Source organism: Puntigrus tetrazona, chromosome 15 (assembly GCF_018831695.1).
Source record: "Puntigrus tetrazona isolate hp1 chromosome 15, ASM1883169v1, whole genome shotgun sequence".
Classification (NCBI taxonomy): Eukaryota; Metazoa; Chordata; class Actinopteri; order Cypriniformes; family Cyprinidae; genus Puntigrus; species Puntigrus tetrazona.
Genome location: NC_056713.1, coordinates 13,194,645 through 13,220,608, shown reverse-complemented (window position 1 = coordinate 13,220,608; position 25,964 = coordinate 13,194,645). Strand labels below are relative to the sequence as shown.

At 38.6% G+C, this 25,964-nt stretch overlaps 1 protein-coding gene across 2 annotated transcripts in view; it reads right to left on the bottom strand.

Annotated features, from left to right (window-relative positions):
* Window positions 1–1,389: 1,389 nt before the first annotated feature.
* Window positions 1,390–25,964, bottom strand: part of grik4 (glutamate receptor, ionotropic, kainate 4) — a 262,123-nt gene continuing 237,548 nt past the window's right edge. The window contains exons 13-21 of one of the 2 annotated variants that reach the window (XM_043259848.1): window positions 25,334–25,537; window positions 18,929–19,042; window positions 10,849–10,958; window positions 9,192–9,365; window positions 7,485–7,650; window positions 6,847–7,072; window positions 5,692–5,820; window positions 5,494–5,612; window positions 1,390–3,078 (exon numbers count right to left, since the gene is read on the bottom strand). In XM_043259848.1, coding sequence (XP_043115783.1) covers window positions 2,695–3,078; window positions 5,494–5,612; window positions 5,692–5,820; window positions 6,847–7,072; window positions 7,485–7,650; window positions 9,192–9,365; window positions 10,849–10,958; window positions 18,929–19,042; window positions 25,334–25,537 — 1,626 coding nt within the window. In that variant the 3' untranslated portion in view covers window positions 1,390–2,694. The remainder of the gene's footprint in view (window positions 3,079–5,493; window positions 5,613–5,691; window positions 5,821–6,846; window positions 7,073–7,484; window positions 7,651–9,191; window positions 9,366–10,848; window positions 10,959–18,928; window positions 19,043–25,333; window positions 25,538–25,964) is intronic. The other variant, XM_043259849.1, reaches the window with a different exon arrangement.

The following is a 25,964-nucleotide window of genomic DNA, read 5'->3' as shown; positions in this document are numbered from 1 at the left end:
CCATATGTCACATCTGAAAATGCAAAACGTGCCTGAATTGCAGTCTGACACATTTAAGACTGCAACAGCACATGACATCTAGTTTAGTGATGCCATTAAGCGTAAATCAGCAAAAAAGTCAAATTTCCTTCTGTTGGACAGAAACCAGTTGCGACACTAGAAGGAATTAAAGCTAGAGATGCAATTTCATTCTGTGGAAACAGGTTAGAGCTGAATTAAGAAATAAATGGGTTGGAGAAGGGCAGTATGCTGAGAGAGATAGAGGCCCTGCCCTCGGGAATGCAGCCGGACTGATTGGGCTGTGAGCTTTGCGTGTCTCACTAATAAGTCCTGTCTTCAGCCATGACATTTCAGTCTCTGAACAATTCACACTCATTACTATCAAACCATCATAGCGCCGGACAACTTAGCATTTGAACCCCGAAGCTTAAATTTAGACGACTGCAGATGTTGAAGACATTTCTTCAGTTTGAAAATACAGTTTGAAGCCCCAGCGCAATCTCATTTTGGAGAACTGGTTGCTGGTTCTTATGAATTAGTTCACTTGTATGTTGTCATATGATATGCTTACACCACGTATAGAGATGGACTTTCACGCTTTCTTCTTTCTAAAAATCACAGCTTTGTATAAATTACATTGCAACCTCATTATGTTTTTTCCCATGAGACCTGGTGGTTCTCAGTAAACCAAATATTTTTGTGTAGTATCTAGTGAAGACAAATTCATAATGCAATCACAAAAGTGTATTTAGTAAGCCATTTTGCGGTCACATGACAAGCCAGATACTCCTCTCTTTATCTTGTTAACCATCCTATTGGTCGCTTTGGAAAATGGAAAAAATAAATCATGTCTGAGTGCAAATTGAGCATTTCAATGACACTTAAAGCTACAATTTTGTGACAGATGTGAACAATCGCTCCATGTACATTATTGCTAATATTTTGTTGCTTTCAACCAAACTGTAAATGCTAATGGTAAACTACTTATTTTAACCTTCCCGCGTAAGCAGTCAGTCGTCACTCCAAGCAGTAATTGTCTCCCAAATGTTTTTGCCTGTTTGTTGACACTCTTTAAACCTCTTGTGCCTCTGTGAATCTAAAGCAGATGTGCAGCTGATGCCATGCCCTACATAGTAAATGTGTCGCATCTTGAAGTCGCCCCGATAGAGTTGTCTGCAGGTTCGTGTATCCAGAGAAATCCACCTGCACGTGCGGCTTTGCCATCGTTCATCAGAAGCCTGAAACACACACACTCGGCCAGCCGTTCCTGTCTGTAATAGGAAATGAATATAGCTGTATTTGCGCACCTAGAAAAATAAATGTTTACAAAGAGGGCCGACGGATTCGAGAGACGAAACCTTCAAGAACAAAGCCAACCTTTCACAGAACTGAACACAATGCCATTTATTTTTGTCAGGCACTAACACCGTATTGAAATATCATGTAGAAATGGATTCAGTTCAATAGAAATGCACAGAAAAAAATCAACATGGGTAGTAAGTAACCTCTAATGGCTCTCCAAAACGTGAAGGCAATTTATTACAATTTGGCACTGCAAGTTGAGGGTAACGTCATGCCTAATAAAATAATTTCATTTTGGTATCCAAATCCTCCTGGTACGTTGAAAAACTGATTGGTTGAATCCAGGTGTCCAACAGAAGCATGGACCAAAGACATCACATGAACAAATGAACGTTTCTGGATTCAGACAAGAAAATAAACATTAAACGTTATGAGATGTTATACAATATAAAGAAATACCTGAACGTATACAGGCCTATGATCTCCAATGTCTCATCACACAGATATGTCCAGATGGAGTGACCCTGTCTGTAGTTGATTTCTCATGTATCGAGTGGTACGGATGTTCCTCAACAGGAGCAAAATCAATTTTGAAATCGAATACCTTCAAGCATCCTGTTGGAATGGCAAAAATAAGGATGAATGGAAAAATTGGCATAAATCCTAGTTAGTTTCCCAATGCAAATTTCCTAAATGGGAGCATAACCTTCCACTTTCCCACAACTATGTGCAATTTTCATATCCGAGGAGTGCGACAAAATAAATCAAAAGAATGAAAAGCAAAATATAGAAAGTATATCTTTAACCAGAAAAAATATAATTCCCATGTTCTTCTCCATTCAGTAGCATCTAAAACCCTCGTACATGCACATCAAACATTCAAAAACATCCCAAAAACCTTCTGAATAGAATATGACTATCAATAAAAACGGATTGTAGTTGTTTTTGTGTTCAGTTCTCTTAATAGTTACTCCTTCAGGGGCCCGAAATGAGACGGCAACAGCAGAGAATTAATACAAAGTGTTTTGGCACTCTAAAAAAGGTTGCTTGTGGTTGACACAGCCGTCCGCGGTGTGAAAAACCAAACTAAACGGGTGTCGTGAGAAGGAGATAGCAATATAGTGGTATCACAACATAAGAGGAATAATTTAAAAAGAAATCAACAGCACAGTAAGACAAATATACTGCATAGTACAAAGCCCCTCTGCTGTGTCCCCCGAAAGCAGAGGGCCGTAAGGACAGTGTACAGAAACCAGATGCAGCTCCTGGCCCGAATCGAGCATCACGGGCAGCTGCTCTTTTAGCTCCTTCCCCCCGGAGCCCATACGTTCCCATAATCCCTGGGTCCAGCAAAGCCGCCGTTTAACGTCTATCTCCCACAAATCCGAGAGGTTATTCGTGTTCACTGTTGTTGGTGCCCTTCTCCCACTCTATACTCTCCTCGCTGTGGCTGGGCGATGCTCCTGGAGGGCCGGCCGGGCGCACTCGGATGCCCTGGAAGCGCCGGCACTCCGGGCAGATGCGAATGTGACTGCACCCTCGCGCCACCAGGGCGGCCTCCTGCGCCAGTCTGTGGGAGAGGGGTTCGGGCAGGCCGGTGCCCGTGCACAGCTTGCCGTTGCTGAGGCTCGCCGCCGCCGCCCGCGCCCGCCGCTCGTCCAGGGGCAGAGGCTGCGCTCGCAACACGCTCGCCCCGCGTCTGCGCCGTAACTGCAGGCTGTCCTGACACAGCACGATGCCCTGCAGCTCTCGTAGCATCTCCTCGCACACGGACAGCTGTGAGGCACAGACACGGAGACAGAGGGAGAGAAAGAGAGAGAAAGAGAGGCCAGGGGGTCTCGCTGACACACTGCTCGCTGGGCACAGCAGCCAGAGCATTGATCAGAAATAACACCGTGCTGTTTATCTGACTGACACGCCGCACAGAAATCATAGAAAATGTCCTGAAGTGCCTGGTGATCTGGGTGTGCGCTCATTACATCCTCAACAAGTTTGCTTCTTTAAATGTATTCTGTTAGATTTGCATTACAAATAAAAACGTAATGAGTGGAGCTGCAGCGTTTGGGTCATTCCTTGTATGCAGTGCCTTTCACTTTGAAAAATTGGGCTCAAATCGCTCCCAAGAGGATGAGCTTTGATGCTTGTTTACATGAAACAAACGGATTATTTGAACGCATATATATTTTTAATCACTTTATGAACAGAAGTGCCGTGTTTTCCAGTGTCCTCCGGTGCAATTTGTCATCTTAATGGAATTCTGTCATAAATGGAATATTATCGCACAGTATTACAGAAATAAAATTTCGATTAAGGGCTGTTAAATAAATCATCTTTGCTTTGAATTGTTCATTTTTCTTAATGGTTGTTTTATAGTTGTATTTTTCTTTTGCACACAACGTTAATTTCCTGTGGTGACATCAAATTTAAAGGGAAATACTATGCATATCCGTGGAAAGCAAACCAAAATTTCATCAGTCCTCAGCAAAATATCTTTGAGGATTTACCTTTAAATTTATATCCTGTTTAGTCTGTTAAGATGAGGTCAAAAAAAGCACTTTTGTCTATTGTCAATCAAGTAGTGTTGTGTGGAGCCTTCCAAAGCAAGCAGCTTTCTATTGGTTTATGCAGTGAATCCATGTGACCGACTTGAACCTGTTACAAACTCTGAGTGGAGAAATCTATCACCCTCATCCAAGTTTCAGATTCTTATTGAAATTACTAGCTTTTTGACCAACCAGCTTAAGTTACTGTGTGACAAAGTAAAGTATATAAGCTACAACTAAAAACACAGATGGTTTTAATGTACTTTTTTTAAATTTAATTTTTTTTAAATTTGAACATATTTAACATATTAACATAACACATGCTGAAGCTCAACCGGTGCTGTTTTCTGAATATTTGACCATAGTCAAGTTAGATTTCATTCAATGAAAGTAAGGCTGTGAGGTATTGACTTACAGTCTTTACAATGGCACACACTGTAGAAAGGCACTTTACATACATTTTACAACTAGCAACTTTTTAAACTCTTTTATGGAGTTAGCAGAATGTTGTCCTGTCAGCTGAACAGTCGGTATGTTGTTAAACAACAGTACAGTCCATTGAACACATTGTGCGTTAGTTTCTCACGGCCTTGTTTTCATCCTTTTCAAAAATTAAATATGATGCTACCTTGCCTAAAGTCTCCTTCAGATATACATCACACATTCATACATATGATGCAAAGTTAAAAACCAATATGATCAAATTAATTTTCTGTCATCATGTTGTAAAGTTGAAAAGGCACTGCATACAATGATGTGATTAACGTGTAGTAGACATTTAATTGGTAGGGCCATCTTGGTGTTGGATAAAGGTATGCATACTAGTTAAACAGGGCTAAAAGTTGTTACCTATTGGACGATGAGCCATGCCAGTGCGGTTCAAGGTGCTAAATATATACATACACATACATGCATAAATGCATCTCACACACACATAAACAGACAGACAAACTATTAGCATTAACTAATGCTAACACGCAAAGCTATATTTCCTTTAGGGATAATGCAAATATTCAGTCTACTTATCAAAAATGGGCTAAACTGCACTAGTCACTTTGACTTGATTTTGAGAAATACAGTACAAAATCACACAAACAACCATATTCCCAAGCAGTTATCAATTAGCATTTAGTTTAACCTCACTTTAAACACACCCAAATAACACAGACAACACACAAACATCATTCTCCTTTGAATATTTACCCACAGTGCTCAGTCTATGAATATGGGCAATTGCATCTAAGTCATGAAGACATTATAAACAAACACAGCATGCATTTGCAACCTTTTAAAAAAAAGTCACGTCTTGGGGTTCTACTGAAACATGCTGAAGTGTTTATTTAGTAAAAAAAAAAAAATCACAGTGTTTCATTTGAAACAATGCAGTCACACAACCATCGATTTGCTTCAGGAAGGAAAATAAAAGACAAAAAAGAAGGAACTTCATTCCATTCAAACATTCAAAAGCGTAAAATCTAAAAGCGTCTGGCACCGTTATTGTGTGATGGCCTGTGTAGATCAGTTTGAGGTATATTCTTTGGTGTGCTGGTGGTGAGGTGCGGGATGGGGTGTGAGGGGTTCAGGGAGGGAGGCGCGAGGGCGGGGAGAAGGACAGAAAGCAGAGGCAGGTAAAATAGCCCTCTCTCACCTCTGTTGCTGGCGTATGACGCAGCATCCACACAAACTCCAGCACTGCCATGAAGATGGCCACCAGAAGACCACACACAAGCACCACAAAGATCCCACCGATGTTCTCCATGCCCAGACCTTCACAAAAACACACAACTTGATAAATGGTTCCTAAAAGATTCTGTTTGGACTTGCAGTTGAGTGACAGTTGGTTCACCTTTCGCTCGATGATCCTCCTCTTTTGGACACTTGCCACCATCCCACCATTTCCTCTTCAGGATCTCTAAGCGGTTTTCCTCCTGTAGCTTGAGTATGGCCAGGTCAAACTCATCTCTATAGACCGAGCCTGAAACAAAATATCCATCTTAGAGAGCCAGAGCTGGATGTATGTTTTCTGCTGTGCTGACTCCTGCTGCTCTAATTGTGATCATTTACCTTATTGTAAACTAAACCCTGCCATCAATCATGTTGATTAAAACATCTGCTGGACATAGCTTGGTTTAATTCAATTCAGTACAATTTATATTCAGTCAATGGATTCATTAACTTCAGTTATATGATTAAAGCCTAGTGAGCACTGTGCGATTTTGGCTATAATTTTGCCATCTGAGAAATTTTTGGTGAAAATAAAAGATTTATATCATTATAGGACAGAACTGCCAGCCTTGGATAAATTACTGCCACATGCTCGCTGATGGCCAATTAATTTATGCATCAGACAAAGTTCTCACAGTGTCTGAAATTTTAGATTGCAATTGTGACTGTTTACCCATTAGAACACAGCAACTGATAGCATGCGTGCAAGAGCATTGTATACAATAGTGATAAATTAGATCAATTAAATTGATCTAAATGCATCCATGTTAAAAATATTCTAAATGTTGTTCTTGAAATTTCTGTTCATCAAACAATTATGAAAAATGTATTAAAAATTGTAATAGCATTTTACAATATTACTGATTTTACTGTATTTTGATCAATCAGAAGCCATTTAGCATTTCCTTTATGTTATGATTAAACTACATCAAGTATTTTTTGAATAAAATAAGAAAGGTAAATTCCCTTTTTTCGCCATTGACTTTCAGACATTTTCTTTTCTGTCAGGCAAAACGTAAACATAAATGCAAGGGGTTGCTTGTGTGTCTGGTACCATTTTGCATGTTAATGAGTATGTCAGATTGTGATGCCATTGATCTACCAGTCAACGCTGTCAATCGTGATTCATACAATCTGATTAGAGATAATCTGTGTGAGATTACTTGCTACATTTCTTTTGCACTCTAAATGAGTTGCATTTCCATCGATTAAAGTCCTGCTAACTCCACATAAACCTCTACTCATCGTTGTCTCTTAAACAGGAACTCTTTCTCACCCAGAGGCATGCCAATGCCATAGCCCTTGGTGTCCAGCAGGCCTCCGATCTGGGTTAGGTTGCAGTTGCGCTGGCGGTAATACTCGTTCATGGTGCTCTCCAGTAGGTAGGCATAATTGGAGTTGAGCACTCGAGCGATGCCCTCCTCAGTGCTCTTCACAAACACGCTGGGCTGCTTGGAGTACATGAAGTTCCACATGCGCTGGTATGTCTGGTAGCGGGAGTTCTAACGGGAAAACAGGAGATATTAGAATCGTTATGTCTGCTCCTCAACTTACGTCTGGTGTCCTGACAGCCAATCACTACAGCTTTCAGGAGGCGAGACTGATTGTGTTAACCAAGGACTTGGGGGTTGATAAGCTGACAGTTTGACATAATGATGTGACAACTGAATACGTGAAACAGTCTGTGCTCGCTGAGGGGCGGGTCGAGAAACGTCCCTCCGATGCATCAAAGAGTCTGAAGTAGTCTGGGATGGCCCTCTGGAGAGGGCAAGATATCGAAGGGCACTGATATTAAGACAGCAAACAGATAAATCCCAAATAGGGAAGATCGCTAGCGACACGGCGACAAAAACCTGCTGACAGGCATTGATTTGTGGGTGGAGCTCCCTTCTAGTTCGTCCTTGGAGATCTCACCTGGAAGAAGGTCATGGTGGATCCGCCGTGCATGGTGCCATATTCGATGGCCGTTTGGTCAGCCAGATCGTCCACGGACTCGATAGGCACCTCCATCCTCTGCACAGTGAGAAAGGCCGCCAAGTTGGCTGTGTAGGAAGAGATGATGATCAAGGTGAAGGCCCACCTGAAATGACAAACCAGTTTTAGACGTCAGGAACGCAAAGCTCTGACCCAACATCAAAAGAGCTCGGTGCTACTGTGAGCTCCGCATCCGAATGAGAAGTTGAAAGGCTCCTCTGAATACTGTACGCCCGTTCAGAATACTCAAAAATAGCTCGCTTTTATTCTCCACTGACCTCGGTGTGCTGCAGTCGGCGAGGCCTCGAAAAATGACAGTACAATAACGCAGCAGAAAAACAGAGGCCAAGTGAGAGTAGCACTTTTATCTGCTATATCCAGCAGCTGACAATGAGATCAGGGTGTAGCAGAATGTGATACTCTGCTGAAAAGAACATCTTCCACTGACTGGTTAATGCTAGTTTGGGTGCTGGTCAGGCTGGTAAACTAGTTTAAGCATGCAAAATAATTGTTCACTAACTCTGTGAGGTCTTGCTGGTTAAGCTAGTTGACCCTAAAATGAAAGACCTAAAAATCTAAATGAATGCAAAAATGAACAATAATAAATAAATAAATTCAATATTTAATTATCTTTTTTTGTAGATAAAACAGAAGAGCTTGGTCTATACCTTGTGCAATGCCACTTTGAATAAAATTATTTTAATTTCCTGTCAATTTCTTTGCAGATTGTTTTGTTATGATCCTTCACACAGTGCAATCTTATTTCACAACAAAGTTTTTCCGTGGCTTTTGGGCAGAGTTTACACGACTGAGACCAAAATCAGCCAAAAACATATACATTATGGTTTAATGGGTCCAATAACAGTCATTCAAGTGCATCCAAAAACAAAAGAGCATTTCACTTTTGAAATCACTTTTTTGATAATGTACTGTATTTGATAATGATCATGTATTTATTTGTTTTCATGATAACATTTCATTGGTCCACTTTAGAAATTCTACTAACTGTAAGTAACTTTGTAACTGCATGTTAACTCAGAGTCATTAGAGAATTAGTAGAATGTCTTAATAAATTCTAACATTTATTTTGATGGGTCCACAACACACAACATACTGACTATCGGAAACTTTGCAAGTAGATATCAACTTATTTTACTCAACCTAAGCCTAGGGGTTAGTAGACATGTAGTTGCAAATTAATGTCATGTACACTGTCAGAAATAAAGGTACAAAAGCTGTGACTGGGGAGGTACCATTTCAAGGGACATGTTTGTACCTAAAGGGTCCATTTTAGTACTTAAAGTGTACATATTTGAATCTAATAGGCACAAAAGTGTACCTTTTGAAAAGGTACCACCCCAGTGACAGCTTTTGTACCTTTATTTCTGAGAGTGTAGTTGACATGTAATTACAAAGTTACTTACAGTTACAGAATAGTTACAGTTACAGTACAGAATGTCTAAAGTATCTAAAGACTATCAAAATAAAGAGTAACTTTTTACAAATCTGTACATTCCTGAGGTTTACATACAAAATTTATCCGAAAATATCAATAAAGTTCCTTGACATTCTGCCCATTCCTCATAAATATGCTTGTGAACATGAATGCAGAATGGAGACTGGAGATCGTTTATCGTGCGCTCTTACCATACTCCACTGACGCAGCGTGTGGACAGGGCTCTGGGGGCGATGGTGGAGCCTTGCTGCATGAAACCGCCCACAGGAAACCAGAAACTGTTGCCCAGCGAATACTGGTTAATGAGCAGGCTACAGCGCCCCTTCAGGCAGGGGTGAGGGTTGTACCATTCGTAAGGCGTTAGCCTGCGTGTCAAGAGGAGCGTGAAAAAAGAAATGATAAAAAGTAGTAAACATAAATGAGCCAGGAACAATTTTAACAGTTGGCAAAGCATGAAGTCACCATTGCTCCCTGTTGGCCATGTAACCTGGTTTTTGTTCCCTGAAGGGGCTGTGCAAGCTTTAGCCGTGACTGACAGGACACTAATAAAAATGCACTGCACTGCAGGACGCTGCTGAGTTACTCTTCAAGGTGCGCGACAACCTCACATTACAGCTCTGTTGAAATGCCGAACACAAGCAATGCAGAAAAGAAAACACAGGTCGTATTTCAATAACAAATGTGAAAAAATATACACATTATATAGAGGCAAACAAAGGAAAACACACACATACGCAGGAGCTCCCAACTATACATTTATATAAAATGTCTTGACAGGTAATGTTCAGCGAATAAAACTGCACAAAACCCCCGTTGTCCTGCAGAATGCTGGAAAATCAGCAGGCTACTGTGAAAGGGTATAAAACATGACATTTCTTTTGTGATCCAATGCAAAGCAGGAATAAAAAGAATGTTTAAAATTAAATGGCTACAAATACACACATGCTGATCCTGGGAACTGCATTCCAACCAACCAGTCAGATTTCAGGGTTAGGTTTAAGTTTCATGACTGTTTCACAGGATCAACAAAGGATGCCACAAAAATCAGAGCACAAAGATTAATTCATGCAGTAGGAATGTTCCAGAATTCCTATCAACTAATTAGCTCTCAGCTTAGAGAGGATTTAGTTTAGGCATAAGTGTTTTCCTAACGTAACGCTAGCATATGACTTCAGAAGATTTATAGTGCATGACTTAATATAGTGCATGATTCTTATTTTCAACTATGGAGGGCTGACAATTGAGGGATTTTTAAAAAAAAATGCTACATGTTGTTTTTTTCTTTCATAAAACTGTGAATTTAGTGTCCGAACTCTTTGTCTGTTTCTGTTAAATAAATAAATAACATGATATGTTTGTAGATATTTTCTTGGAGAAATAATGCTATAGCCAGTAATTCTTCAGATTCTGGGCTGGAATTCCAGTACTCATTTCAACCGCTAAAAGGCAATTCTACATAATGCACCTTTAATTTATATGATCCTGCCTACTTCCAGTTGTTGGAAAACACAGCATATTGATGTCAAGGTTTACAATACTGTTTCTCTAAAAAATAATGCAACAGTCAGTAATTCTACTCTAAAATGTGTGTTCCAGGGTGAAATGCCTATGTTTTTACAGTACCAACTGCTAACTGTCAATCGTACATACTGCACCTTTAAAAAGACTTGGAATATAGTGTAAGATACAAACGTACAACCTTTATTTTGCATTTTGGAGCTTTTCCCTTTCATCGTACGGCAGCAGAGTAAAAGTTCGTAAAATGTTCCTTCCAAAAGTCAAAATTTCTTTTAAACGTGTTACTGCTAATAAGACCCTGCGGGTGTCAGTGTGGAGCTGAGTATTTACCTCGCCACCAGAAAGAGCACGCAGCTGACTGCCAGGTACGCCAGCAACATGAAAAGCCAAACCCCAGGAGAGAAGGGATCCAAAAAGGAGAAATACCCCGGTCTTCTTCCCTATAAAAACAAACAGGCACCATCAAGGCATTGAAAACAAGCGTCCCAAAGATCCTATAAGCCTATATCATTCAATTCCAGTAAGTAAACATTCAGGTTAAAGATGTTTAAAGGCTTTTACGGTTGATTGGCTTGATCCAAACAAAGTGCTTGATTTTCTGTCTCCTAACCATTTTGGCACACTCTGAAGATCCAATAACCGCTGGAACAGAACTCAGGAGCCGATTCTGTACACAATAGTCAAATCCAATTATCTCTCCTGGAGGTGCTTTGACAATCAGTGGTCAGCAACAACTTAACAGTCTCTTATCAGCGAGAAACTAAGTGTGAAAGCACCATGGCTAATCTATCAACACGCCACAGGTGTCTTACAGATGCCGGATCTAAATAGTCCCAGCGATGGATACACTCGCAAACAAATCATTCGTGCTGCTTTTTCCCCCCAAGACTACAAAAACCAGGTTTACTATAGTGCGGAAATGAGTAATTATTCCACTATCTATCCCGCACCAGGCTGGAAATTCATTAATGTGCCTGCAATCATCTCCATATTAGCGTAATTGAATGGCATTGCTGTTGAGCTGGACACTAAAAGCTGTAATTATAGCAATAAATAGAGGCAAGCCTGTCTATGGTAGATACACAAGAAACTGATGGGGTCTCAATGGTTTTATTCAGGTGTGGTTTTATTCTTAGGCAGGCTGCTTTATACTTTCTTATGGAAGCTGTCGTCGAGGGAGGGGAAAATTGGGCCGTGCCTGGAGCCTGTATGTGCCAGACTGAGCTCGTGTGAGATTTGAGGAGATAATTGTATCGTGACTTACAGCGAGAGGGACTTGCGGATGGTGCTCACAAGGGGGTACGTTAACTGTGGTGTTGGGTTTGCGCAATCTGCTTCCAGCTGAAGCAACTTGCCTTGTTTACAGCCTCTTTGCAAATTCAATTTTAAGGTTTAGACAAAAGCACAATCAACACCGTGGACCGCACAATCCCGCGAAACAAGTGAGAAACCAGCGCACGTCTGTTTTAGAGGTGAGCTACACAGGTTATACACGCGGTAACACCCTCAAGAGCCAATCTTCCCTTGATCATTTAACAAATGAGCGCAGATAGATCCTTCCTAAGTTTGACTGAAGAGCAGTGCAGTAGGGCAGTTCTTGCTGGCTCCCACAGGCTCTGATATGTCTCTGTGGTGTTATGTAATTTCTCATTTCTGGCTTAGTGGATCTGAGGTAAGAAATAAAGTTTCTTCCAGCGTTATACTAAAAATTTAGTCTTTGAGAAGCGCCGCTGCTGCTTTGGCTGTCAAAATAAAACCTGAATCAGCTGCAGGAGCCTGCAGTCATACCATCTCACCCCACTTCTGGTTAACCAGATCCTCATGAACCTATTCACTACACAACATGTTTATCTGTTTTTACTGATTACAGCTCCGGTGTTTCTTTGTGACACTTATATTCAGAGAGTTATTTATGGGAAGAGTTAATTCCCATAATAAGAGTTACTTCTACTCTTTATAGTTGTCAGTTTATTGAAACATTTAATTTATGCCTTGTGGCGTTAATGTGATTGATCTAGAGTTTGAATTTGCGGATTTTTTTCCTCCCTCATTTTCTAAATGTAGGGCATTCACGTCCTGAATAATAAATACAACCACTGCTGGCTTTTTCATTAGTGGCGTGTTTCACTCATCTGTGATGTTTTATACTTTATTGATAATTAAATTTCACCATTCACTGACTGCAAATTGATTTTTACTTTTGTTTATAATAGGTTTCAATTATACATATTTTTGAATTTCGTAAGAATGTAAAGCAAAACACTATTTAAGAAAAAACAACTTGAAATAATCAGTTTGAGGTTAGTAATTATTTTTACACCTTTAAGCAGCAAAGATTCATTGTATTAATTAAACATGACAGTAAAGGTAGCAACAAGCATTTCTATTTTACATTAATGCTACTCTTTTGAAATTAATAAATTAAAGAATCCTGTATAATCTTACAATATAACGGTTTCCACAAAAATATCAAGCAGCAAATCAGCATATTAGAATGATTTCTGAAGAATCCTGTGACCCGAGCCCTGAAGTAATGATGCTGAAAATGATGCATGTTTGCCGTTGCAGAAATAATAAAAAACTAATTATATTTTAAAATGTATTTAAATAGTAAAAGTGTAACAACATAACAGCTTTTTTATAAATAAAGGCAGCCTTGGTAAGCATAAGAGAACTTTCCAAACTTGAGAACACTACTGTATATTTATAGAACAATCTTTAGACCTTGACCATGTTATGACAAGACGTTATTTCTTCCACTGAAGCACAAAATGTTGATAAACAAGTCGCATTGTGAAATACAAAGTTACAATAAGGCAAATAAAATTGCAGCTGTCAGATATAAAATTCAATTGTGGGATATATAAAGTCAAACTGTGAGATATAACATCACTACTGTGAGATATAAAATCAAATTGTGCGATATAAAAGTCATGCTGTCAGATGTATAGTTGCACTTGTAAAATACATAAAATTGAATTATAAAGTCAAACTATCAAATATAAAGTGAACTTAAAAGATCATAATTCTGAGCAAAAAAACAATTATCACAATTATCTTTTATATTTTTTCCTCTAAGACAGAAACGGGCTTCCATTAAGTGCATTTAATTAAAATACATAACGGGTTATGCATGGGGTCTTGCTCTTCTCTCACACAAACCTGAGCATGTGTTTGTTGTTTGACTCAGAGGTCATAAACCCTTTACTAGTCTCCTCGGTGATTTGTTGTTCAGACTGATCTGTAGTGAAGCATCCGCAGTGATATACTGTCAGCGCATGTTTACCAGCCACTGTCAGATCGACTTGGGCTGAAAAGATTTGAAAACTTAATGTTGCATTGAAATCCACTGAAAGACGGTAACATCCTCAATACTTCTTCTTGCCCTGTCACTAAAAACGTCCAGATTTAAAATCGTCCTTCGGTGGGCACTTATTAGGCGCAACTACGTGGCCGTGACGGATCGTAAACACACTTAGAGGTGAGATGCATTATCTCAAACCCGGATTGCGTCATGAAACCAAGCGCCCTGCTGTGAGACGAACGCTCAGTCACGAGTCAAGAGGGCTCGATGCTGTAGAGGAGCAGACTTCCCTTTCGCTGCCGCTCACACCTTGAAAGCGTGTGGCCAGTGGGAACACGGTCTTGTCACAGCTGGAGTGCTTCAGAGGGAAAAAGTGCCCTGACTTCATGTTCTGAGGGCAGCTGCTCTTTTTCTTTCTCTGTACACACACAGTCTTAAAATGCACACGAGCTCTGTTGCTGCTCTTTTGTGGCTGCGCACAATCTTTCCACTGCTCCCTGTACGATCTAATTAACTTGTTGCACTAATTATTTATCCACATCCACACCTAGTCTCTTTTCTTCCTCTCTGCGTTTGCCGCACAAGACCAAGGGAGACTCCTTTTCACACTCTCCAGACTACTCTCATATATACATACAAAAACAAAATGGCACGTTCCACGTCCAATTACATGCTGCGATGGAGATACCACTGTACTCGCAAACATGTAATTAAAACAGGGCCGAAGGCCACATTTTATTCCATTTGCCATTGTTATTGATCAAACGAAGGATTTCATTTAAAGTTTGAAATAAGCTATGGGGGTCCTTGTAGAAATCAAAGCCGGCTGGATCAATAGTAAGTGGATTAAATCTAAACAAGTGCACGCACAAGAATCCAAATATCCAGAGCACCATGGCTGTGGGGTATAGATGAGTGAGAAGAGATTATTCTGAGCAGGAGCAACCCAACTGAAGACCGACCCCCATCTTTAGCACACTCAGTTCGGCTGGCTCATGTCCTATATATCAAAATATCAGTGTCAAAAGAATTAAAATAAATGTATATTTATGCACATTTTCACTTTGGATTAATCATAAATTATTAATAGATAAACTATAAATAGTAGTTTAAAATAAAAAGAAATTACATGATCAAATATTTGATTAAATAATATATATATATATATATATATATATATATATATATATATATATATATATAGAAATTTTCACTTTTGATTAATTATACATTATTAAAAGTAAAACTGTACATAATAGAAAATAAAGTAAACACAAACTGAATTTAAAAATAAAGTAATCAAATTATAAAATATTCCATTAAAATTATAGTTTTTCTCAAATGATTCCCACTCTGCCATAACCCTGCATCCAGACATCACTCATAACTCCCAGACATCACACAGATCTTTTTGAATCAAAATGAGTTAAAACCTTCAGTGAGGCCTTATGAGGTTCCAATTTATTTATATTTGTATAAAATGATGATTAAGTAATTGAAAAACTAACACACACACACACACACACACACACACACACACACACACACACACACACACACACACACATAACTCAATCAAACTGAAGTTGTATTATTTTGATTAGGTTAAAAAAATAACTAAAAAACAAAATACATGATAACATAATAAAAAAAAAAAAAAAATCTGTTTTGACAAATAAACTCTACATAAATGATTGATCTTTCATGTATATATTGTTGATATATTATTGATATTTCAGTTCTGATGAATTATTAATATGGAATGTGACGAGCATAAATGTAAAACTGGCAAATCAATGCATCAGCAACACCAGCAAAAGCTAATTAATATTCATGAGCTCAGCCTTCTTCGTGTGGTGACATCACAACCTGATATTTTCAGCAACTCCAGCTGTATTCTTGGTCAGACAGAGAGAGAGAGAGAGAGAGAGAGAGAGAGAGAGAGAGAGAGAGAGAGAGAGAGAGAGAGAGAGAGAGAGAGAGAGAGAGAGAGAGAGAGAGAGAGAGAGAGAGAGAGAGAGAGAGAGACAGAGAGAGAGAGAGAGAGAGAGAGAGAGAGAGAGAGAGAGAGAGAGAGAGAGAGAGAGAGAGAGAGAGAGAGAGAGAGAGAGAGAGAGAGAGAGAGAGAGAGAGAGAGAGAGAGAGAGAGAGAGAGAGAGAGAGAGAGAGAGAGAGAGAGAGAGAGAGAGAGAGAGAGAGAGAGAGAGACAGAGAGAGAGAGAGAGAGAGAGAGAGAGAGAGAGAGAGAGAGAGAGAGAGAGAGAGAGAGAGAGAGAGAGAGAGAGAGAGAGAGAGAGAGAGAGAGAGAGAGAGAGAGAGAGAGAGAGAGAGAGAGAGAGAGAGAGAGAGAGAGAGAGAGAGAGAGAGAGAGAGAGAGAGAGAGAGAGAGAGAGAGAGAGAGAGAGAGAGAGAGAGAGAGAGAGAGAGAGAGAGAGAGAGAGAGAGAGAGAGAGAGAGAGAGAGAGAGAGAGAGAGAGAGAGAGAGAGAGAGAGAGAGAGAGAGAGAGAGAGAGAGAGAGAGAGAGAGAGAGAGAGAGAGAGAGAGAGAGAGAGAGAGAGAGAGAGAGAGAGAGAGAGAGAGAGAGAGAGAGAGAGAGAGAGAGAGAGAGAGAGAGAGAGAGAGAGAGAGAGAGAGAGAGAGAGAGAGAGAGAGAGAGAGAGAGAGAGAGAGAGAGAGAGAGAGAGAGAGAGAGAGAGAGAGAGAGAGAGAGAGAGAGAGAGAGAGAGAGAGAGAGAGAGAGAGAGAGAGAGAGAGAGAGAGAGAGAGAGAGAGAGAGAGAGAGAGAGAGAGAGAGAGAGAGAGAGAGAGAGAGAGAGAGAGAGAGAGAGACAGAGAGAGAGAGAGAGAGAGAGAGAGAGAGAGAGAGAGAGAGAGAGAGAGAGAGAGAGAGAGAGAGAGAGAGAGAGAGAGAGAGAGAGAGAGAGAGAGAGAGAGAGAGAGAGAGAGAGAGAGAGAGAGAGAGAGAGAGAGAGAGAGAGAGAGAGAGAGAGAGAGCTCAAGGCTTTCTAAGCAGAGAACAGCTCTACACTGTACAACAGCCTTTTATCCTCTTTACCTATGTGAACTCATTTAACACTCCTCTTATGTCTTCTGTCACCGTTCTCTCTGTCTGCCAGTCTCAGAGACACTTGCTGTGTCTGCCTCTGTGCCTTTCTCAATCAACTTTCACTTCTTTTTCGTAGTTTCCCAGCCACCTTTCTGGGGTAGTCGCAGCCTACATTTAAAGGTGTAGTGTGTAATTTCAGCAGTGTTTACAGTTTTCAGGGAAAATCAAACTATAAATGAATTATTTATTACGAAAGCATTTTAACACTGAAAATAATTCACACTTCACCGAGATCTGAGCTCACTGTGGGGCACAATGTAATTTACCCCAACAGCCTTTGTTGGTTCGGGAATTTCCCTATTTAACATTTATTGCCTATAGTCAGTAATACTAAAATGGAAAAAATCTGACTTATTTGATTCATCTTGTAAAGCTTGGTACATTAATTTAAACGGCGGTGTCTAAAATCACCTTGTTACATCTGAAAATATAATTACAGTAAGTGCTAAAAAGTGCTTGTTATGAAGCACTTTCAGCACAAAAAAGCACTGAGACTGTTGTGTGGGCACAAAAGCATTTTAGCACATGAGAAACTTTTATACGAGTACAAAAATATAAAACAAAACATCAATTAACAGTAATTGGTATAAATGCCCACATACTAAAATTCTGGCAGATACAATGATATGGCCAACAAAGGGCTGATAATAAAATTCTACAATATTGAGAAATAAAACGTACAAAATAAAAATGTACAATAAATTGTAATGCTCAAAAAATAATGAATGTCTAACCTGACGTAAAAAAATTATTTAACGTTATCTACATTATATATCTACAACAACTTTATAAAGATAAGTTTGGTCTTTACCTTTTGAATGCATCATTATGCAAACATATGAGGAGAGGAAAGACCCACAACTGGAAAATCAACGTGCTTCTTTATTTCTCTCCAGTACGGTATAAAACGAAAGAAATGTGGATTATGTTAATTGTAACAAGATGATTGACAGGACAGTTTAAACAGTGACAGAATGAACGTAACCAAGCAACAGAGCGACCCGTTAAAGACGTAATAATGATGAAGTACTACATCCCAAAGCTAGCTCACTATTCTGCTACATACTCCAAAGTGTGTCCTTTTTCTTCACAAAGAGCACAATACTTTTAGGGTATAGTATAAATAGACGAATTGGGATGCAGCATATGCCAAAGAAAAGAAATAAAAGAATAAGAATCAAAACTTTCGATTCACTACAGCAGCCTAAACATCTCGTAAACATTTTGTCTCAATCTGTGAGGCGACTTTTTTTTAACTCGATACACGTTATAGCGGTTACGGCCTAATTGATGAGGGTGAAATACGTGAATCTGCATGCCGTAGTTCAAAAATCCGCAACACAAGCTCTCTTTCTTTCTCAGTTAACAGCACACCTGGTGTTATTGATTCCCCCAACTGTTCTCAGCCAATGAAGACGCACACAGGAGCATCTATTAGCAGCACGAGCAGAGCAGGGGGGCTGGCGGCGTGTTTGCGTAAGCGAGGGAGCGAGTGTGTGTGTGTGAGTGTGTGTGAGTGCGTTTGTGTAAATGCCCTACCGGGACACCACATTAATGTTTGCACACGCTGCACCGAGTGGCTTCATCCGGCATTTAGCCAACAGAGAGATCAGCATGTCACCTTGGGTTTGGGGAGGGGCTTTGATTAATGGCGCACAGGCCTTTAAAAATAAAAGAGCTATTGGATTTTCAGTGTTGCTGTGTGAAAGAGCTCGGGGTGTTATTGGTGCGAATTAGATACAAGTCACAATGAGGAGAACCTGAAATTGGGAAGGAAAGCACTACATTTATCACTTTTCACACCACAGCGCACCATCTACGGCAAGGGTGACTCTCTGAGCTCTCGCCCCAAAGTGTTTCTATATTTATTTCCCAGGCGCTCTCTCTCCTGCCATTAGAGGCTGCTGAATGTTGAGGATTGTTGATCTTTAATGCTTTGAGGTCGGGAATGGTCCGGGAGGCTCGGGCTGCAGTGGGCGGAGGAGATGGAGGAACTTACTATGTGCACTCGGTACATGATGCTGATCCCCAGAGTCATGAAGGGTTTGGAGAAATCAATGACCTTCTCCCTCTCGGCCGTGATGGTCAGGGCGGCCACAGCCAAATCAGCCTTCTGAAACATGCAAAATAACAGCAGCCGTTAGTGCGGGGCTGGATAAAGAAGTGCAAAAAATAAGCTTAAAACCAGGTATATCTTGCTGGTTCAATATAGGTGATGTCTGGCAGCTCAGATTTTTAAGCCAAGTAAATTTGAAACTTCATTATCAAGAGTGTTAACGTATTAACAAAGATGAATAAATAGTGGAAAACATGTATTATTTGTTCCTGTTAGTTAATGCATTAACTGATGTTAACAATTGACACCTTATTATAAAGTGTTACCAGTAAAACAAATAAAATAGTTTGTCAATAAATGCAAAGCTTAAATAAAATTAATAAGTTGAAGTATAAAATGTACTAGACAAAAAAAAAATGTAAATATGTGCAAAAAACAACAACAACAACAACAACAACTATATAATATATATATATATATATATATATATATATATATATATATATATATATATATATATATATACATATATACATATTTATGAATACTATAATAATATAAAAATATATAATTATATAAATTGTTAATTAATGATTATTATTATTCATATTATATAAAAAACTAAAACAAATAAAAGTTACATCTAAAAGTAAAAAATGGTAATAAGGATGTAAACACATAACAAAAACAATAAATCTTAAATGTAAATGAAAACAGAAAGATTAAAAAGCTATCTTAAAATATTAAATAAGTAATATTGTATAAATGATAAATAACACTGATTATCACTTTTACAAAGTTTCATAATTATAATATATTATAAAAATATTATCATAAATATTAAAACAGAAAAATAAAAAGTCGTTCATGTTTTTCCTGCTAAACACAAAGTTTTCAAAATCTAAAAGCTATGTCACACACGTACACATATATAAATATAGTTTGTTGTCGCTTCTCACCAAAAGCCCCCTCAAAATCATGTCTTAGTTAAGCTGATTAGAGCATGTAAACCACTTCAAACCAGCAACAAACCAGCTTAACCACCTTAAGCTACCATGACCTGTCTTTTTACACCTGAAACCGCTGCTTGCAGTCCGAATACCTGTGTTTTGGTGAATTCTGAAGGGCAAAGTGGAGTTGTTGTGTGTGTGTGACGGAACATGAACACAGAAACTGTCATGACAAATCACTTGACACAGCATCCAGTGCTGCCGGGCACAGCGCTGTGGCCGGATCCCACTAATCAAACAACACCGAAAAGTGCATCTGCAAGGGATTTTACGGTCCCGCGGGACACACTCTTACCCTCCACTGCTCTTTGTCCTCTCCAGGAGGAATGATGGGATATTGGAGCCGGGCTGTAAATGAGAGAGAATCTTTGGACAGCAGATACCGGTTACAATGTGATGGTTTAGCCTCAAGCCTGGTACCTTGAAAGTGACAGGAGAGGCTTGTTAACTCCGAGAGCCGAATTAGGAACGTTTGACGCGTGTTTCAAGATCCAAGAAGGTACTGCATTTTGATTCCGTTATATGTTGTTTTTAGATTTTATTTTCATTTTTAAACTGCTTCGTCAAGCCAACATAAAGTTTTTCTTGACAAACCTTCTCTAGTTTTAGTGACAATTTGGGAATTTTGGTGTTTTTGTTATTCGTTTTTATATAGCTTTGATTAATTTTTATCTTGATGTTAGATATTGTAAACCAAAATAACTTACATAAAAAAATATGTCTATATTTTATTAAAGTTTATTTGGTAACAGTTTATCTTAAGTAAATATTTTTGCTATTAACTACTTGCTTATTAGCACGCATATTATTAGCATATTGTTTATTTATAAACCACATATTAATGCCTTATTCTGCATAACTATATTTTAGGGCCCTTAATCTGATTTCAGAATAGGAAAAACTTGTAGTTTCATAGTTGGATTTATAATTACTCTGATTTATAATTACTAATTATACTGTGCTGTTACCTGAATGATCCATAGCTGTGTTTTTTTTAGTGATAGTTGTTCATGAGTTAAACCGCCTGCTGTTCTTTGGAAAAGTTCTTCAGGTTTCACAAATTCTTTCGTTTTCCAGCATTTTTGTGTATTTGACAGTATGATTCTGAGATGCACCTTTTCACACTGAAGACAGCCGAGGCACTCATATGCAGCTATTACAGAAGATTCAAACACTCCAGAAAAATATGCATTAAGAGCCAGGGGGTAAACTTTTTTGAACATTATGGAAATGTGTACACTTATCTTATTTTTTTCATTTAGAATGACTCTTCAGAAGCTATAGAAGATTAGATAGAAGTTACATGTCACCCAGAAGAAGTTTGAAATAAAGTAAATAAAAAGTTTTCACCCATTAATGGATGTTTTTTCCTTCTGGAGCGTCAGTGAGTTGCATCAGTTATACTCAATGTGAAAACACAGATCTCAAAATTATACAGTCATTGTTAAAATGGGTTCAAATACACAAAAACGCTGGAAAACAAAAGGATTGTTGGGACCTGAAGGATTTTTCTAAAGAACAGCAGGGAGTTTAACTGTACAGGACAAACAAGGGTCTCATGAACAACTATCCCTAAACATACACACACACACACACACACACACACACACACCTACAGAAATATCATTCAGATCATTCATGTAACAGTATTAAGAATCAATATGTGAACTTTTAAATGAGGTAGTTTTCTCTTGTGGACTATATGTAAACATCTTTTATGTGCAATATTTTATTCAGTTCAGTATTAAAGAAAAAACTAATTTTGTATGATGCCTCTTATTTTGGTAAAACAATTAACATTTAGCGGTGTATGTAAACTTTTGACTGTGTATATCAACTGCATGTGTTCCCTATCCTAACCCATAAGAATTACACCTAACCTAGTTTTAATACATTTCTTGAACAAAATGCTAAAAGTATAAATATTTTATGGTGAAATATATTTCACATTTCAATTATGCATGTTGAGGAAAAGAAAAAACCCAAAAAGAATTCTAACATATTTGTATTGTAACATATATGTAACATCAAAAATCATCATAAATGCCCAATGTCACATATACGAAACATTACAGATCTTTCACAATGAGGGGTTGTATTTCAGAAACAACTGCAAGAACATGTTATAAGTGGTCCATCTGGTCTGTTTTATATGCCCCATAATATTTCTATAAGGAGAAATTGGTCCATGTTCTTATTGGCTAGAGTGTTACTTTTTTATTTAAAGAAAATTATGGTTTTTTATGGATTTAGTTAACGATAATAACCTTGCAACCATCTGCTCACCTGATTATAAAGCTAGTTATGTCATTATCTCACCACGTACAGTACTTCACCGTAGCAAAAGCGGCTGTGGCGCGGTAAGATGAACTCTTGCACGTTCCCTGAAGATTCCTTCCCAAATAACAGCTTGCAGATGCACTAATCTTCAAGTGCTCTCCATAGTTCAGCTGTGGCCCACAGCTCTTCTCCAACTCATGCACACTTCACTTCACACAACAAAACATCACGCTGACACACAAACAAGGAAATTACGAGGTCCCCGCTGAACAGAAATCCCTCAAACAGATGTCGTCCCTAACAGAAACAAGGACAATAACTGCCGCTCAAATATTTGACATCTCGTTACGTATTAATATTGATGGCTGGACTGCACAGAGAGAGAAATTATGAGACGGAGACTCTAAATAATAAATAATGCAGTATGATATTCTTCCTGCGCTCCATCCTCCCCCTCAGCTTTGACTCAATCAAAAAGTGATGCCCCCAAAAAGCGAGAGAAGAAGGCAATGTCAACTCTATCTCTACTGAATAATACATTGACGTAAGTTCCCAGTGTGGCATTTCAAATTCCCTCTGAGGCTTATTCTTCATCTGACGTTATAGAAAACCCTGACAGCTCAGCTGCTTCGCTACCTTTGTGTACTGTTGCGCTGCCTTTAGTTTTACAAGAGTTTCCAGAACATTATAAAGCATGAACAGGATAGCCACTGTGGGATTAGGAGCACATACTCCAGGGCAAAAGTGTTAATAAGCATATAGAATGTGTCATCATATATCATTAAACAAACCACTGTAGAATTTTGTACATTATTATATCATATTTACATTTATTAAAGTATGCATGTTAAGGTTTAATACTGTCTTCTATAGTCCTTATTTGTTTTAAATAATTATTTTAATTGATCATAAATTATTTGTAATTATTTCAAATGTCCAACTATTGATATAATTAAATAATTAAAATAAAACGTCATCTTACAAATGCAAAAATGGAAAAAAGTGTGTACTGTAATTCAACTATTGTGTAAATAATTAATAATAAAAATAATAATTTAAATTATGTATTATGTTTTTTCCCAATTTATTCTGCCTTTTTTTATGCATTTACGCAAATAGTTTTATGGGCAGTAAAAATATAGTCGTAAAGAGTTAACAGCCATTTGCAGGTGTGGCGAAACGTTAGCCTGAAGTGCAACCTCAAAAATATTTGCAGCCTTTGTTCATATGCAAATCTAGACACATGTTTTTATGTAATAAATAACAGGATAAAGGTTCCTCGTGGGATCCTCGAGGCATAGAGACGCTGTCAGGACGAGGTATCGCTCCTCACCTCCTTCAGTTGGCCCTCATCACCCTTTCCTGTCTACAGACACCATAGAGCGTGGGATGCTATTAGACTCATTGGCCACTCTCAAGGTCAGCTGTATAGAGCATACTTTGAGGGAACAAATTGAGACAATAATAAGATTAGGCACTTCTTTCTTTATTTCACTAATGGCTTTGCCCTCCATTAGCTTGTGGAATTAAGACGGATAACTTCTCAAAGCCTCTCCACTTTTGTATGCGAGAACGTAGGCTGCAGAGAAATGTTCTGGTTTATGACCCTTTCCCCTGGAAATATATGAATATCGCCGTGGCCTTTTTGTTCATTTCTGAAAATTTACTTTGCTCCCTGCGGTGCCTGCCAAAAAACGGACAAATAAATCAGCAGCACGCCATTATGTTTCGACTGTTTTTAAATAAATAACATTTCCGCCCGAAAAGGGCAAGTGCTCGTGACTAAACAGTATTTGCGGCATGCAAGATTTCCATCTCATCAACGGGATGTTAGTGGCTGTCAGAATGGGACTAATACTCTTCACGCTTCACCGAGTCTTTTTAAACACATCTGCGTGTGTCTGTTGTGGGATCAGATGGGCTAATTGAAATTCATTAGGACGAGGGACCTGTAACTGGGTTGGAGGCATAAACATGAATATTGTCGGTTAATCTGCATCACCTGTGTGGAAGCCAGTAAAACAACTTTTAGTCTGGCTTTAAGGCTTCCTTCCCTTAATGAATTATTGAAATGAGCATTTGAGAATGAATAATTCTAGACTAAAATAAGAGGAAGCAGATTGTTTCATGCTATGTATTCAGAATAGCATAAGTTTTGCGCTTTGAATGAAATTTATACTACATGACTGTCTAGATGCCAGTATAACCAGGGGTTAAATTGGGATTTTGGAGGAGGGGAACCATTAAATCTGCCAGTGATTCTGTTTCCTCAGGTAAGATATGACAAGCTACTAGACAAACAAACTGCCAATAATGTTTTATCCCCCTTCCTCAACAAAGCCAGTCCGCTGACTGAAACTTTTTATGAGTACTGTATACAGTGACTGATTAAAAATGGCAGTAAGTCACTTTATGCTTGTATTTTTCTTATTTATGAAAATATGCACTTCAAATGTTGACTAGACATAGTTAAAAAATAACTAGATGCATATTACCATATACGTGCTCAGGAAGCACATATTCTGCATGACAATATTCTACATACTTAATCCTACCCTACACCTAAACGTAACAAAGAAACCTTAATAATTATTAATAAGCAGTAATTAGCAGTTTATCAAGGCAAACGTCGTAGTTAATAGTTAGTTAATAGTGAGAACTGGACCTTAAAATAAAGCGACCATTGTATTTGCTGTGTCTTGGACGTATTAAAAGAGACTTTTTCCCAATCCACTTGAACGGAAGTGTGTGTATTTTAAATTACATTTCACATTGCTAGAGCTAAAAATGATCAGCTTAAACGTTTATAGCTTTTATTCATTTAGCCGATAACTGGCAAGCTAAAATTTTAACCTAATTTAGCTTTTCAAGTTAACTACCACATATTTAAAATTACACATCACATCAAATTAAACCATTCCCTTTACTTGCCTTTTAAATTACATATCGATTTATATTCCAGAAGCTAAAATAGTCACATTTTGGTTTGCTTTCTTTGTCAAACTAACAGTTTGACTAACTAATCTAGCAAGATTTCATAACACCAATAGTCACTCACCCTGCTGATGAGTTCTCCCACCATGCCTGTCCAAGTGCCATTGGCACCCGACACTCCGTACACACCGTCCCCAACTAGCCGAATGCGGTACTTGAACTTCAGGATATCTGCCAACTCCTTCAGCATGTCCACGCAGAAGCCTTCGTAGCGCTCATTCCCTTCAAGTTCCTGGTGATTGGCTCTGAGCATTACGTATGGATTCTCCTGTGAAGACATCATTGGCGTTACCGTCGGCACTCACACTTCTTAACACACTCTGGGAGCACTTCAGTATCAATCAACACACTTTTGTGTGACAAATAATTTTGTTTGAGTTGGCAAGTCTGACTAGCTATGTTTCAAATTTCCATCCAAACCTGTAAATGTAATGTGCGAAAATTGGAATATTGTACCGTTTCCATCCCATATGTTTGAGAGAACAAAATCGAATGAAAATCGAATCAAAATGGAAGTTGATGCAGCTGGGGAAGACACAGTAGCTTTTTTCCTACATAAGAAATTGCTTGCACCTTAGAGTGTGCAGACGAAATGCAATAACAAACGCTGTCATGTTATCTTGGGTTCGGAGGCGGATGCTTGATATTTGGGAATGCAATCGTGTGAGACAGTTCTGAGATGTAATTATACCAAA